At 36.6% G+C, this 17,714-nt stretch overlaps 1 protein-coding gene across 10 annotated transcripts in view; it reads left to right on the top strand.

The window, feature by feature from the left end:
- The window catches only part of Dmd (dystrophin, muscular dystrophy), a 2,390,387-nt gene that overhangs the window by 2,126,891 nt on the left and 245,782 nt on the right, over positions 1-17,714 (top strand). For all 10 annotated transcript variants that reach the window (XM_006527768.3, XM_017318377.1, XM_017318376.1 and 7 more), the window contains one exon: positions 2,591-2,669. In XM_006527768.3, coding sequence (XP_006527831.1) covers positions 2,591-2,669 — 79 coding nt within the window. The remainder of the gene's footprint in view (positions 1-2,590; positions 2,670-17,714) is intronic.

Genomic DNA, 17,714 nt, shown 5'->3' on the forward strand with positions numbered 1-17,714 from the left:
CTTCAGTAAGTCAGTTGATTTACATAAAGCCAACCCACCTTTGCTGAAATCACAAATTCCATATTCCAATTTTATTTTTTAACAGTAATTTTAAAAATACCCTCACAGATACATTCAGAAGTAATGTTTATTTTGGTAGCATGAAATTTAAACATAAAATTGACTACCACAGCTATATAATCATTGCTTTTTCTCTTTTCCACTGTCTCATGCTGTTGCTGTTTCTCTCTCTCTCTCTCTCTCTCTCTCTCATCTCTTGCTGTTCTGTCTCTGTCTCTCTCCATTTATTTTGTCAAATAGTCATTAAACAAATCTTTGCTATCACATACTCTGTACAGGGTTCAGAGAGCCATGTAAAGGGAGAAGTGGAGACAGACACATGCAGAGATGAGCCCCTACCACCAAGAGGTTCAGGTTCTATTTTAGGAGACACTCATTTCCTTATAATTACTAGATGGTACTGTACAAATGCCCCATGTATAAACCATGTGCTCTAAGCATGCTGAGGAAGCAATTAATTCTCACCTGGGAGATAGAAAATTAAACATATAAACCCTAGCATCCTAGCAGTGCGAAAGAAGGTGGTTAAAATGTTCTGGGGAAAAACAATGGCAGTATAAAAACCCCTTAGATATATGGAACATTGGAGGACAGCTGGTAGTTTGGTTGACTCAGCAGATAGAGTATGGCTTGCAGAGCAAAGTTCTAAATCCAGGCAGACAAATCTGAAATTGTTTCTAGTGCTTCCCTGTGTATAATAGTAAGGGAAACCCTGCCTTGTTTTGAAACCCTGCTTAGTGAATCCCATCTCATGATAGACAAGGCAAAACAAAGAGTTTAAAAATCATCCTAGATCTACATGAGATATTTCATTGATACTGGGAAGTCAGGGTTGACATTAGTTTAGACTTCTTGATGAAGTTGAGAACTGCTTTATTTCTGGACTATTCTCCACAGCACAAGAAGCTAAACTCTGGTGCCTGTAGGCAAGCTCTGAACATTTCCTTGTTTAGCATGGGCTGTTGACAACTAAACTAAGATCCGGAGTCATGGAGAGGGTGCCTGGGGCCATGACTAATGCTAAGTTGGTGAAATGCCAGATGACAAGGTTTATCATTTCATAACTTCCAAAAGGTCTCCCCCTTTCCCTACCAAGAATGGAATTCAATACGTTTAAATAGGACACTGTGTAAATGTATTATAGAAAAATCTAATAGGAAGAAAAAGAATGGCAAGTCATTCCATGCTGCCTGGGGTATATTATCATTTCTAAATGCACTGAAAACTGAACCCCGAAATTTTCTTTTAACTCATTACCGACCCTACCTGACCACAAATTTAAGCCTTGCCTCTACTTTTTAATGTGTGTATGTTTACATGGGTGAATGGGTGTGTGTGTATGTGCGTGTGCGTGTGCGTGTACGTGTACATATATGTGTGTATTCCTGTGAGAACCTGAAACAACTTCAAGGGTCAATTTCAGGACCACCAACCTGTTCTGAGTCAGGGTTTCTCTTTGGCCTGGAAAAGCCAATTAGGCTACATTGACTAGCCAGAAAATCCTAGAGCTCTCCCTGTCTCCTCCCCTGACCTAGCATTAGAAACATGTGCCATCATAGCCAGTGATTTTACCTAGGTCAGTGGTTCTCAACCTGTGGGTTTCAATCACTTTGAGGGTCAAATGACCCTTTCACAAGGAGTCACATTTCAAATATTTGCATTGTGATTCATTACAGCAGCAAAATGACAATGATGAAGTAGCAATGAAATAATTTTTGGTTGCGGTCACCACAACATGAGGAGCTTTATTAAAGGGTCACAACATTGGGAAGGTTGAGAGCCATTGACATAGGTAATAGATATTGTCAAAGTCAGGTCTTTTCTCTTGAGACACAAATACTTTACTGACTGAACTATCTCCCCAACTCAATTCTTTTATCTTAAATTTTACTGTGTTTTTTGTTTCATTATGCTTTGTTTTCTTTTGTTGAGGTGAGACTGGTCACACTATGTAGCTCTAGATAGCTTTAGCTCAGGACCTTTCTGCTTCAGCACCTAAAGTCCTAAAATTTCAGGTGTGTGGCACTAATACTTGACTAATAATTATCATCAAACTTTGATTGTTTGTTGTTAAGAATTAATTATAACTTGATAACCACTAATAATTTACTAAAATTAATTTAACAAGAATCATTAGTATCAAAAACAATCAATTATGACCCAAAGCCAAATATGTATTTACAAGCCTCTATCAGCACTCAATATAATAACTTGTGACAGTCTTCCCAGCATTTTGTAAAACAAATTAGATTGTGTACTTTATTGGTGATTTCCAGTGGAGGGAGTTATAAAAAGTATCATTTTAAAACTGTCAAAATAGAGCAACTTCATTGTGTTTGACCTTGGTTTGTTAAAAATGAACATTGGAGAGCATTCACAGTTAGGAATTATTAAAGCCAGAGTTATGAAGTGTTGCTTTTCTTTTCTTAGCCTTAGAGACCCAAAACATCTTACCATAAAGGAAACAGTGTTTTAATTGTTCCTCATAAAAAGTGATGAGAAAACATCATTTCTCTTCTCTTCCCCCCAGGTGGCTGTGGAGGACCGTGTCAGACAGCTGCATGAAGCCCACAGGGACTTTGGTCCTGCATCCCAGCACTTCCTTTCCAGTAAGTCACTTTCATTGTTCCCTACTTAACCTCTTCAGTGTATATTACTAGCTAAACACTGGACAGTGTTGAATTAACAATAATCTGTCAAATACACTAGCAGTATAGTTCATCCTGATCTCTATTTCATCCTGGAGCACAAGGCCATTAAATCATTTTTTTTCTAATCATCAACTATAACACAATTGTTTCCTGCAATATGTTCTCCAGTACTGATTTCAATAATATTATGAATATCCCATAGTCACAACTCACTCCATAAAGGTGAGCATTATAAAATCCTGATATCATCCCTCAATATATGTTATTGCGAGTATAACTATTTTCTTTTTTCTTTTTCTTCTTCTTTGTTTGTTTATTGATCTTTTCTTTTTTATTTTTAATTATTTTATTAATTAGGTATTTTCTTCATATATATTTCCAATGCTACCCCATCAGTCACCCTACCCCCGCACTCCCCTCCCCCCACTTCCACTTCTATAATTATTTTCTATGTCAGACACAAATTCAGTGCCTTCCTTATTTATGCTAAGCAACCATTATATCACTGAGCTAAATCCCTAGCCTTTGTTCTTATGAGGCAAGGTCTCACTGTGTACCTGGAACTCACTTCAAGCTCACTATCCTTTTGCCTCAGCTTCTCAAGTGCTGGAGTTACAGACATGTGATAACATACCCAGCTAAAGTTCTTAGCAAAGCCACTAAATACTTTCATCTCCAATTGTTCTCTCACTCTAATCACTTTTACTTCTCTTTTGTCATTTGTTTTTTTTTTTACTGTTCCCTTTTATTTACCAGTTTTTATAATTGGTTCATTGGATTTTGTAATCAATTGCATTATTTTTATATTAATAGTAAAAATTACATGTTTTGTAAGAAAGACAGCTTTAGTTTATGGAAAGTTTTACTAGAACATTCTATTAGTATAACAATGAATATTGAATTACAAGCAACTGTTTTCCTCTAATTAGTTTGGTAATTTTTAATATCTCTATGGTTATATGTTTCTATGGAAATTAGATAGATAGATAGATAGATAGATAGATAGATAGATAGATAGATAGATAGATAGGTAGATAGGTAGATATCTAGATAGATAGATAGATAGATAGATAGATAGATAGATAGATAGATAGATAGATAGGTAGGTAGGTAGATAGGTAGGTAGGTAGGTAGATAGGTAGATATCTAGATAGATATAGATAGAGTGTGTGTGTGTGTGTGTGTGTGTGTGTATGTGTGTTAAGTTAGAAATCATCATAAGTTCTTGACTTGTTCTAACTCTAGTTATTTGGACAATCTTTTAATACCACACATGATTAGAAGATGAAGTGGGAAAGGTAAAGGTGTATTCAATCCTCCATGGGTGGAACTATGGCGTTTAGTAATTCTGCTAGAAAAATCATGAAGGGTGAAGATTGTCTTGGCAACAGCCAATCTTTTTAGTTCAATTAAAACTAAATGTGATAATGTGCTCCTTGGTGACTCATAAACCATAAATACAAATATTACTATTATGAATATTAATTACTTCTGAGATGCCATGTATATCCATTCATACTTCCTTCTCTCTGCACCTGCCCTCAAATTCTCATGTCTTCCCCATTAAACTCTACTCCCAGAAAATGATATGTTACTCATTTAATGCAGATGACAGGTAAAGTTTAATGTATACTTTTCCCTGGTTATTTGCATTTAAATAGGGTAAAAATCTACAAGCCTGGGGGGGATGAGTCTCTGGTGGTAGAATGTCAGCCATAAGCTCTGAGCTTTCATGAACTAGGTAAAACATCTTCACACCTTCCAAACCATTTCATATGATACCTTCTTGAAAGGTCAAGCCTGTGGCCATGTACAGTCAGAAAGAAACTGATCTAACTGCCTGAATGGGACCAGTCCTAGAAGTCAGAACATTTTTGAATATTCATATGGAAAATCAAAATATACGTAGACGTTCCACTTATATGTGTAAAAATATACTAAAATGTTTAAAGGCATGTTGCAGAAATAGGACAGTGAGACTAAATATGGATTGAATCTTCATGTTGTCTTCTTTAAATTCAAATATCTTATACATTCATCTAGAACAATTTAGACAGCAGTAAGAACAAACAGGAAAATCTCACTACTCAGATACAACTCTCTCCAAATTTTAGTTTATATTTGTCCTATTTGTCTATCTGAGTCCAAGGTCGTCTTCTTTTTTTGTTTGTTTTTTCTTTTTCTTCCTTTTTCCTAATCCAGAGATAGCACCCAGCACCCTGTGCATGATAGCAGGTGCTCTTCTACTGAGCTGAATCACCAGCCTCTTTTGCCTTTCAAACCAGATAAGAATTTAAAATAAAAAATCATGATACTCCAGGACTTGGAGTCAGAGACTGACAGTTCAGGAGCACCTTGAGTTCAAGGCCATACTAGTTTATATAATAAGTTCAGATCATCCAGGAATGCACCATGAGACCTGGTCTCAAAAGAAATTAAAAGAAAAATTAAAGTTTTATGACTTGATTTCCCCCTTACTAATATATTTAAAATACTCCTGTTTACATATCCTTCTATCAATTCATAATCTCAATAACTGACCATAAAATTCCTTCTATAGCTATGCCAAATTTACTAAGAGAATTCTGACTTTTGGTACTAAGATTATCACAAAATGTTCACTATTATATCCAATATTATGACTGCTACTCTACAGTCATGGCAGATGTTCTCTACATGACAAATGTCTAACTACATAGTTATAGAGTTAAAGGTTGTTTTGATTTCTAGGACTTTCCATATGGATTATCAATCTGAACTAGGAAGTTGCACAAGAAGTGTCACCTCAAAATCATGTTTGCCGCAGGGCATCTGGAAGTCACTTATTTTCTCTCCAGGTGTTGTCTGCAAAAATAAAGCAACATCATTACTACAAAATAAATAAAATAAATATGTTTAAATCATATTAAGATTACAATAGAAGTATTGGTTTAATACATGCTTGTCTCTAGGTTACTAGGAATAGTAGGAGTGTGATTTCTAAACCTCACCAACCATGCACCATGCACCTACCCACCAACAGGCACTTTCTCTCTCTCTCTCTCTCTCTCTCTCTCTCTCTCTCTCTCTCTCTCTCTCTCTCTCTCTCTCTGTCCTTAACTATGACCAGAATTTTTATAGGCGCATACAGTCACTCACATTGGGAAACTACATGACCAATAGTCATTCTTCTGTCAGATGAGACAGACTCTTTCTGCTGTTTCTCCCTGATGTCTTCATTGCCCAAACAAGATGTTTCTGTCATCTTAAATCCAAGTGCAAATGAGAAAATGAGAAGGCTGTAAAGTATTTTCCTTCTCCTTTAAACTAACTTGTGCTTCCTCCTACTTTAAATATTAATTCCTGCAACTTAACCGAGGGAGATATTTGAGCAATATAACTTCAATTGTTTCACATATTGTGCTCTTCAAAGTAATATAAAAATGCATGTAATTATATAGCTGGAATTTCCATGTCAAGCTCTTTATGTCTGTGATCAAGAAAGTATTACAATACTTGTTGATGAATACTAGCATCTAAATTTTGTTATTCTTTTGCTTTTTCAAAAATCTAGGAAGGCTTTCTAGGTTATTTTTTCCATTATTTGAGCTTCTATTGTGAATTGTACTTTTTTTTTAACCAAGGACAAATAAATTTTACAAAAGCTAAAAATCCTTTAGTAGCAATTAAAAGAACTAATGGTGTCTTCATATGTTATAAGTTCTAGAATTCCTTAGAGAAAATTTTTCCAAGCTGTGCTTTTTAGGACATTAATGTTCTGTATGACTTTAGTAACTCTCCCTGAGGGTTGACAGAGATGAGCAATACTTTCCCTTCTGGATATCTTGGGATCTTTGGTAGACATTGGGACTCTACAAAGAGGATAGAGAGGCTGGTTCTTCTTCATAATTAGGTGACTGTGGAAACACTGCTTTTCTGTTACAATAAATTTGTCATTAAATATGTCATATAACACAGTGAGTCTTTGCCCAATGTATAATGAAAAAATAATTTCTAAAAGTAGTGACAATGTGACCCTATTATGAAGAAATTGCATATTCATAAAGCAAGAAGGTATACTTTCAATTTCTCCTTAAGTTCCCAACCCTTTTCCAACCTTAGCCCAGTAGTCACTTCTGTTGTCTACCTTCTTATCTTGTGAGATGGCTCCATCCTACCTGTACCATTAACTTTCAGAATCTGAAGTGTGACTCATTTGTGAATCCTGAAATCACTTGAATGACTTTCATCCTCCAGTTTTGGGTGAAATGGAATAGACAAGAAAAATTTAGAATATAGCATAAAAAGACAGCCACATATTATTTGACACCTCACTTATTTAGTGAGGGGTTCATGTGTGTACTAGATCACAATGTAAAATGCTTTCTTTCTGTGAGACACAGCCAAACATTTTGGGAAATGCTAAACAATTTCAGTCGACCCCTTATTTTATAAATGGCAGAACAGGTGCAAAAGATCAAATGATATGGCCAAAAAGGGGGAGTGGGTGGGTAGGGGGTTGGGGGGGTGGGTATGGGGGACTTTTGGGATAGCATTGGAAATGTAAACGAGGAAAATACCTAATTAAAAAAAAAGAATACATGCACAGGCCAATGACTGTGTGTGTGTTGCCAAGGGTTTTTCTTTCCTTTTTTTAATATTTTTATTACATATTTTCCTCAATTACATTTCCAATGCTATCCCAAAAGTCCCCCATACACTCCCCCCCACTTCCCTATGCACCCATTCCCCTTTTTTTTTTTTTTTTTTTTTTTTGGCCCTGGCGTTCCCCTGTACTGGGGCATATAAAGTTTGCAAGTCCAATCGGCCTCTCTATCCAGTGATGGCCAACTAGGCCATCTTTTGATACTTATGCAGCTAGAGTCAAGAGCTCCGGGGTACTGGTTAGTTCATATTGTTGTTCCACCTATAGGGTTGCAGATCCCTTTAGCTCCTTGGGTACTTTCTCTAGCTCCTCCATTGGGGGCCCTGTGATCCATCCACTAGCTGACTGTGAGCATCCACTTCTGTGCCAAGGGTTTTTCTTTATCTTTTCTCTTTGTCTCCTTCTCCATCCTATGCTAAGTTACTAAGATGTTTTGCAAAAATTCAGTTGTTCTCTCAGTACCTCTGATTCAAAGATTATCTTATTTATAATATGGATATTACTTAAAAGTATAAGTTGGCTAGGTCTACAGTAAATTTCTATATTCCTAGGCATTAGGGAGGCTGAATCAGGAGGGCAAAATAGCAAAGGCTTTCTCATAAAAAGAGAGCAGGAAATAGCTATCGTTTCTATATATGGACTGTGTGGGTTCAAATTCCCACTCAGATATCTAAGAAATTACTTAATATAACCTTAATTATTATTTAAAACATTGTATAAAATTAACATATGTCCATATTTCATCAGTATTAGAATATAGTACTTCAAAATATATTAGAATGCCATGCTTCAAAAGCTATGATATCAAAAGGCATCTTATGAACAATAGGATTTTGAGTTCAGTGAAATACAGTAGCATTATGTTATAATGAAGGTCAAATTGTTAATATATTTTGGACCCTGAGAAGAGTTCCTGGGACATGGTAAATGCTACACTTGTGCTTGCTACTAGCATTAGCTTTTAGTATCATGATTGCTATCATCTTGGCAGTTGAATCTTTTAGATTCAAGCTTCTCACACAATATCATTTATCTTCTTGCATTTGATTCTCAATATAAGTAGTTAATCTTATCTCTGAACATGAATGTAATGTGAAAGTCCAATGCCTCACATATTATAAGGGACTAATAATTGTGTAATTAATGAACAGATGGATAACCCTATCTAATTTCAAATATCTAATATCAGAATGTGCTCAATATTGATGAAAATTATATTATTCTAGGATGATACCTAAAATTTTATAGGTATTCAATAAATATTTACAGAATTATTTATCACCAAAATATTAAAAGGTAAAATTACTCATGATATTGTTAAAACACAGTTGTCTGGGAATCTAACATAATAATTATCATATAGCCAGCACTCAATATGTAAAGTGACTGAATATACAAAGTTATGTTGCATTCATAACTTCACATGCTCATTTTTATAAAATTATGCTTCACCATGATAAATAGTAAGGGGCAATATTGGCTTCCAAATTATGGCGTGATCACGGGGATTTTTAAGAATAAAATAACAGAAAGATGCACAGTAGGACTGAAAATGAAAGTACATCTAAATATAAAGTTATCACGTCTTTGTACTTTTGCAGATTATCTTTAAGGAGCATATATTATTTTCATAATAGAAAAAGCAATAAGGGATAAAATTCTTATACTCTAGCTTTTAACCCAATGACCTTTCCAAGTATTGTACTCTATTGGTGGCAATGAAACACTGTAAGACAAATTCTGTTCTTATTACTTATTCTAAATGAAGAACTGTGAACTTCAACAAGTGACTTTTCTGTTCACAGATTATGAGACATTATAAAAACAAAGAAAGATCAGTTATTTCTTGCAGACTTTATCATCTTAACTAGTTTAATCTTATCCCTGGTTAACTCTCTCTCTCTCTCTCTCTCTCTCTCTCTCTCTCTCTCTCTCTCTCTCTCTCTCTTGTTAGGGAAACTCGTGCTTTTATAGCTTCTCCTCAATACATAGGGCAAACTATTTTGTTTCCAGCTTCAGTGTGACTAATTCTCCACCCTTAAACCTCTTCCTTACATGCATGATTTTTTTCAAATAGAAAATAAAAAAATACCAAGCCAAGCATGGTCATGCATGCCTTTGATCACTTGAAAGAGACACATGAATCTCTGTGAGTTTCAGGCTAGCCTGATCTACACAGTGGGTTCTAGGCGAACCAGGTCCTATAATTAAGTCCTGTCTCAAAAATCCTGGGGTAGGGGACAACAAACCTTTAAGCTAATCTAATAATTGCTGACATTCAGATAATAAATTGTCCTCCAGCACAGATCACCATTGCCCTTAGGGAATTGGTGGCTTGAAATATGAGAGGGGTAGTAATTTACAGCTTCAGATGGGTTTAAATACATCATCCTGATAAAAGTCCAAAAGAATCTTGCAAGTACAATATGAGGTAATTTTCTGCCTAAAGTTCTTTGTCAAGAATCTCAGGGTAAAATAATTTGGGCTAGTTTCTTCAGCAATCACATGTAATTCTACATGTTTGGAATTTGGACAAAAGCTGTCAAAGCTGTCAGTGATGTTGGTCATGATTCTCTAAGGCTAAAGATAGGCTAATAACTTGCACCTGTTTCTCAGAACCTATTTCTATGACTCTTTCTTGTCTATTACCTTTTGCATCAAGATTCTGTGGCATTGGCCTTATATACCCCATGCATTTGAACACATAAGTAGTCTTAGGAAAAGTTCTCTTTTCTTCTCTGGGAATTTAAATCCTGGAGCTGGCATCATAAAGAAAACTGACTCAAGAAATGTAATTGGTGAATACAAAAGAATTTTGAGGTGGTAAGCAGACCTACTTTTGGTAGGATTCAGTCACTTATATATAAAGAATCACACATTTTGGTCATATGTTATACCTAGTTTGTCAGATTATGACTAATAAATACTATGTTATCTAGATTAACCAAGTCACTTGACACAAAGGTGTAATCCCAATGTTTATCTGCCACAAGGGTAACCACTCGTTGAAGCTTGTACAGAACTTTCCAGAATTAAGCACTGAAATACCACGATTCCAGAAAATATCTTCAGTTCTAGGGAAATCAGAATAATTAGTCATTTTAGCCTTGGAGACATTTCCATGCCAACACAGTTTTAAGTGGGGCTCCTTATAGAAACAATTTGTTCATCAAATACTCTCAGCTGAAGGGAAAGGGGGGAAGTTGTCTGTAGTATGAGGATACTGGAGCAAGGGTGATTCAAACCAAATAAAGAGATGAACCTCAATCTGACCCCATAGAAGACTCTGGAAGGCATATCGCACTACAAAGTTGGACAAGCCTTAGGAACACGACTAACCATTCACTGAGAATAAATAGATTCCAGTGTATTTAGAGATGATAAAGCAGGTCCCATTTGGCCAAAGAGATTCTATTAGTTATGTTACATGCCACTTGCACAAAATAACTGGCAAAACCAACTTAGGGGAGAAAGGGCTCATTTTGGCTCACAGTTTAAGGGTACAGTTCTTCATGGTGGGTATTTTATAGCAGCTGATTACATCTCATGTGCAGCCAGAAAGCAAAGGGAGAACTCCTGTGCTCATCTCACCTTCTTATCAATCAGTTAAGGACCTCAACGTACAGAATGAAACTGCCCCCAGTTGGGATAGTTCTTCCCATCTCATCCTAGTTAAATGATCAATCCCTCAGAAGTATGTCTAGAGACTCGTTTTCATTATGACTCTGAACCCTGTTAATTTTACAAGGTTAACCACCATAGGAGTTCTCTAGTGAACAGATGAGTGAATCCTTACTAACCAGCCAACACTCAGAAGCTTCAGGGATGTGTACATAATCCAGCCTGCAGCCTGGCTAAAGGAATCAAAGTGGATCACCAATAGTGACCTCTTCTAGCCTTTGTGAAGCGACTATGATATCCTGTACAGACTTTTATTTACAGTTAAATTGTGGCTTTAAGCTTTGTCACTAGCCATCACTGCTTTATCTTATAGCTACAAGAAAATATCTGATCATATGGCAATCGTGAGACAAATGCTTATGTCTTTCTTATTTCCTCTTCCTTGTGACAGATTCTTCTGGGGATAGTCTCATGATGACCTGTGGTAAGAGAGAGACTAGTGCTAGATTTCTGAATCAGTTCCATGACGTGGGCACTATTTTAGTGGAATAGTGGCTCTAAAAGGTATATTTTTACACTCTCTGGAAAATGAAAGCATTTGTGCATTTGGCCTAGGGTACTATTTTGTCATCTGTCCCAGAATACAAAGTTTTGCACAGCAGAAATGGTGGAATCACATCCCTGTGGGCAAAAATCATTACTTTCATTTTTCCATTTGGATGTTTTCCATTTTCAGAACACAACCAGTTTGAGATTGCAAAATACTTTCTGGTGAGAACTTTGAGGTGAGGACAAAGGCTTGTTATTCTTTTGTAGAATTACATAAACCATTCCTACCTAAAAACTACTCTTCTGAATTTTTAAATAGATTGTTTCACATATATGCAAAGCAAAGCTCACCTTTGTTTCAGTCAGATGCAGGTATTGCTGTACTTGCTATGTTTCTGTAAGACTCTAAGGGATGGTAATGTGTTTATATGATGAGAGTTATAGTTTCAGGATGCAGGGACACAAAAAGACCAGGAATGGCTTGTTGCAATAGGCCAATAACCTTGCTGCCCAGGAGGGTGAGGCAGTTAGATTGCAAGCTGAAGACCTGCCCAGACTTCAGACAGATTCAAGGCAACCTGGGAAACATCTGCAATGCTTATTCCCAACATAAAAGGAAATTGAGGCCTGGGCTCCAACCTTAATGACAGAGTGCTTTCTTCTATAAACAGGACACTGCTTTAATTCCTAGTACAAATGAAAAATAGATCATCTTTGCACAACTTGACACACTTGTTTCTGTATGTGTGCATTTGTTGGCACAAACTTTAATTTATCACAGTATCACAGCCTCTCTTGTCTAACAACAACAACAAAAGCCTATCATTTTTATCCTTTTTGTTTGTTGGTTTGTTTGTTTTGTGTTCTCGAGACAGTGTTTCTCTGTGTAGCACTGCCTGTCCTGGAACTCACTCTGTAGACCAGGTAATGTAGTCCTGGCTGTCCTGTCCTGTAACTCTCTGTATAAACCAGGCTGACCTTGAATTCAGAGATTTGCCTGCCTCTGCTTCCTGAATGCTCTGATAAAAGGAAATCAAGCACCGCCACTCACCACAATTTTTACTTCTTTGTGACTTTTTTTTTCATTTTTTTGTGCCATTTTATTCATTTCCTCACTTTTCTACTATCTGTTTATCTCCGTATGTTAAGGTCAGCCATAACACTGATTTAGTAAGTGATTTCATGGCCATCTGTCTTAATTAGGGTTTTACTGCTATACTATATACCATGATCATGGCAACTCTTATAAGGACATTTAGTTGTGTCTGGCTTACAGGTTCAGAGGTTCAGTCCTGTATCATCAAGGCAGGAGCATAGCAGTATCCGGGAAGGCATGGTGCAGGAAGAGTTGAGAGTTCTACATCTTCATCTGAAGGCTGCTAGAAGAATACTGACTTCCAGGCAGCTAGAATGAGGATCTTAAAGTCCCTACCCACAGTGACACACCTACTCCAACAAGGCCATGCTTCTTATAGTACCACTCCCTAGGCCAAGCATATACAAACCATTATACCATCTAAGAGTGAAATACAGACTTAACTGTAAACCGGTCCTTCCTGTACTAGGTACTATAACACTTGAGGCTGATAATTGTTGTATAATCTCCTCTGTATCATCCCTGGCAAATGATCTTCAGCCTCTATCTACTGCATGGCAATAATACATTTCCTCTTTTGTTGTAACAAACAGAAATGTCTGCAGACATTGTCAAATATCTCCTAAAGAGTAAAATTGTTCCTGATTGCAAACTATAATCTCATTTATTAGTTGTTTACTTGGGTTCTTTTAAAACTTGATCTTACAATGTATCACAGACCAGCCTAAAACTCACTATATAGTTCAGGCGACCTCAAACTCATACCAATCTCATTCTTCAATATACTCAGATCAGAGGTGTGTGATACCATAGATGGAAAACAGCTCTATTATTTCTCTGCCTCTGAAGAATGTATGATCATGGATGTGGGGAGTCATGTAGAATTCCATCCTTGTGAAATAAACTAAGTCTATGTCTCTACACCCTCATCACCATTCCCAACAATATACACAGAAAAGCAAATGAAATGGAAGTATTCAACAATCTCTAGGGAGTGTCTGAATTGCCTTGCTTGACAAGAGATTGAACTTGACAGAGACAAGGATGCATGTGCTCTATAGACAGCCTTTGATTTACACATGGTAGAAAAACCTACAAACGTCTAAATGTAACAAACACAGCCTATACAGTCGGCTGAAATTATCATTGTATTATTTCCAAACATTCCTTCTTCCTCCTCCTCTCTTCCTTAGTTGCAAACCCCTGTGGTATACCTTGAGAACAATCTCATACTTTAAATTTTATATTACAGCCACCTCTTAGGGAAACCCATATATGAGGGGACAGTGTAACTTAAAGACTGTGATGTCGCTGGGTGATTTGATTTCCCCTCACTTTTATAATGAGGTTGATGATACTGTCCATTGTAAGTACTGATGATCATTAATTAAGGTGGGTGGCCTGTGATCTCCATTAATAGGTAAGGTCTTTGGGGACAGTGGAAAATTACATCAGCCTCTTGCCTTACAACTTGAGTCACACCAATGACAGGCAAGAGTTAGAATACAGGATCGCTGATTAAACAGATCCTATTAGGAAATTGGGCAACGTGTGAGCAACATAGGGTAAACAGCATGTGTGGGTGTGCTGTGGGTGTGTGTGTGTATGTGTGTGTGTGTGTGTGTGTGTGTGTGTGTGTGTGTGTGTGTATGGTGTGTGTGTGCATGCATGTGTATATGCCTTTTAAAAAAATTAGCTTTGTGTTAAAGTATCTCTTATACATGCAAACTATGCCTTGATTGAATGAATAATGCAGTACTTTAAAGACTCTTCTCACTCTGATACATATCCTTGGGCTTAGTCTAATAGCCTAAGAAGTTAATGAGATTTCCTTTATTTTATCTCAGCTAAGAATTGATTTGTCAATTAACAATATCTATTGACTGACCATTAATCAATCAAGTTCTATTCAAGAAACTTGAAAATAGCAGTAAACAAAAACAAAGTTTCTGTCTCATAGAACTTAAATTTTAATAAAATGTAGACAATCAAGTAATCATGAGATTAATAAAGAATAGTAAATGGACCAGAGGGATGAAGGGAGGATTCTTAATGTCTTTTTTTAAGTTTTGAAATTGTGATATAATCACATAATTTCCCTCCTCCAACTGCTCCCATATACCCTCACATTCAATGTAAAATTCATGACCTCATTCTCTTTAAATGTTAATTTATGTTCCTAAATTCATAAATATAACCTGCTTAGGCCATGTAATATTGGCTCTTTCCTTGGGAACATGATTTCCCTGACTCTCAGCATTAAGGGAAAGAATGTTTTAAGTAGAAGGGTCAGACATGAAGAGATCAAAATGCAGGAGTGGTGGGTTAGACTGATTGGAGTGCAGAGATTTCAATAAAACAAAAGGGGGGCTGTTAGCTCCTATTCTGTTGCTATGAAAAGACACCATCACTACAGCAAATCTTATACAAGAAAGCATTTGACTGGGAACTTGCTTACTGTTTCGGAGGTTTAGTCTATTATGGTAGGAAGCATGGCAGCATGCAGGTAGACATGGAACTGAAGAAGGAGCTGAGAGTTCTGTATTCTGATCAATAGACAGCAGGAAGAGAGCTTCTGTGGAATTAGTGTGGGCTTTTGAAACCCCAAAGTCTACCCCAAGTGACACAGCTCCATTAACAAGGCCACACCTATTTCAGAAAGGCCACATATCTTTCTAAACCTTCTCAAATTGTTCCACTCCTTGATGATGTTCCACTCCTATGAATTCAAATATATGAGCCTATGGGAGCTACTCTCATTCAAACCATCACAATGACCTAATTGGATAGATTTACTGGGGGCAAAGTATTCCAGACAGATGAGGCAGTAGAGCTAAAGGCCTCCACATGGGAGTATGATTAGACGGTTTGAGGATTAACTAGGAAGCAAGTGTAACTGGAGTCAAGAAATAAGATGGAGAATTTTAGATCAGTGAGGGATTAAGAGCCACACCAGGTAAGACTTTCTTAGCTATGACCACAAGTCTTCATAACTTGTTATTAGCAAGAAGAGAAAGCTTCTGTTCTCATTAGTGTATGAATACATTAGACAGCATGAAGTAGAGTGTAAATGTGTAAATGTTATAATCCACACATTGTATCTCAATAAAGCTCTTTAAACAAGAAGATAAAAAGAAAAAAAAAAGAAGTAGAATGGATCTGTACCATTCTTACTCATTATAGCATTCTTATGTCATTCACTCATTCATGTATATTTCAAGTTCCCTAAGCACTAGAAATCTACAGATGAGTGGTGACATAGGTCAGTTGGTACAGTGCATATCTAGAATGCAGGAAATATCTGATCCAAATTACTACATAATAGTGACATGTGCCTGTAACTCTGGAAGCAGGAGGAGCAGAAGACCAAGGTCAGTCTAAGCTGTGTGGTAAGTTCGTGAGCACCCTAGGAAATCCTAGACCCTGAGATACATGAGAGCTTTTCTCAAAAATGAAGAAAAGAAAAATAGAAAGATATATATAGAAAAGACAGAAATTTGCCCTTGGGATCCTCAAATTCTAAGCAAAATAGACCTATAAGTAGACCTATAGAGTTGGTAAACTAGAAGGGCTACAGGAGTAGAATAGAAACAGGAACTAATTCTGTAAAGAATCAAGGAAGGAAATAATTTGTACTGATGCACATTTTCCCTGAGGCTATATGCAAATTTGGGGTAGTGGGTATTCTTTCTAATAGAAATCTAGCAAAGAATGTCTCTAATTGTTTGGTCCTTGATTTCAATTAACAAGAGTCATGAGATGCATTCAGCAATGAAAAAGTAGGTTTTTCCTTCCACTTAGCCATTCTGATATGATGAATAACCTCCTTTGCATCTTATGAGTTGTCTCCTTATAGCCCTTCTGTTCAGAAAAGGAACTTCTTATGTATGTATAATGAATATAAATATAGGTTTTAGAGAGTGCTAATATTTTAATGAGATAGAAATAGACAGACACGGGATAGGATAATTGAAGAGTTAGTCAACATGGGGGCAATATAATGTGGAAAGAAAAAGTCTGAGGAAAAATGTCTGGGAAAAAATAGAAGAGGCACAGAAAGAGCTCATTTGTTGTGAGTTAAAGACAGAAGGGATTTGTTCTCAAAATGTAAAATGTGAATTTTTCTCTTTGTCATTACAATAAGAGATAACTTTAAAATGGCTATTTTATAAAGAAAAGAAGTTTGACTGCATAAAGTAGTAGAAGGCAGTACCATGGTAAAGTAAATGTACAAATAGGATCACATGTCAAGATAGGAAGCCACCTAAAGAAGGACTAGGCTTACTCCTTTATAAAACTATACTGCAGGAGGCTAGAGAGGTGGCTCAGTGGTTAAAAGCACTAGCTACTAAGTATTCCAGAGGACTCGGATTCTATTCCCAGCACCCAGACAGTTGCTCACAAACATCTGTAATTCCATTGCAAGAAATCCAAGAATTTCTTTAGCTTTCCATGGGTCTGAAGCATGTGAGTGTAAGTGTACAGACAAACATACAGGCAACATACATTTAAACAAAACATCATCATCACCACCACAACCACCTCCACCAAGAACAACAAAAGGTGTTATCTTAAGTCAGGCATGGTTGTGCATGCCTTTAATCCAAACACTTGGAAGGCAGGCAATCTACATAATGAATTCCAGGTCAGCCAGGACAACATAATGAGACTCTGTCTCAAAATATAAAGTATTGCTATCTTTAAAACAAACCAAGGTCCCAAGAAAATTAATTAACTCTTCATGGTGGCCAGTACATTTGACCTAACTGCCTCACCCACTAGGCCCCACCTCTTAAAGTTCCTAGTACCTCAGTATCACCACCCTGAGGACCAACACATACATCCTTGCAACATAAACTAAATCTAAACCATCACAGAGTTTGTGTTGCAGAAATTGACCTAATTTAGCTATCACTGCAAAGAAACAAATTCTAAAGACACGACGGCCTGGAGTAGAAACATCAATTAAAGATGTTAGGGAAGGAGAGAAAATTTCAAATAGAATCTTCAGTTATTTATGGAGCCTAGCCAAAAAAAAAAAAACAAAAAACAAAAAAAAAAAAAAAAAACCTCACAAGAACTTTCCTATCTT

Source organism: Mus musculus, chromosome X (genome assembly GCF_000001635.26).
Source record: "Mus musculus strain C57BL/6J chromosome X, GRCm38.p6 C57BL/6J".
NCBI classification, from domain to species: Eukaryota; Metazoa; Chordata; class Mammalia; order Rodentia; family Muridae; genus Mus; species Mus musculus.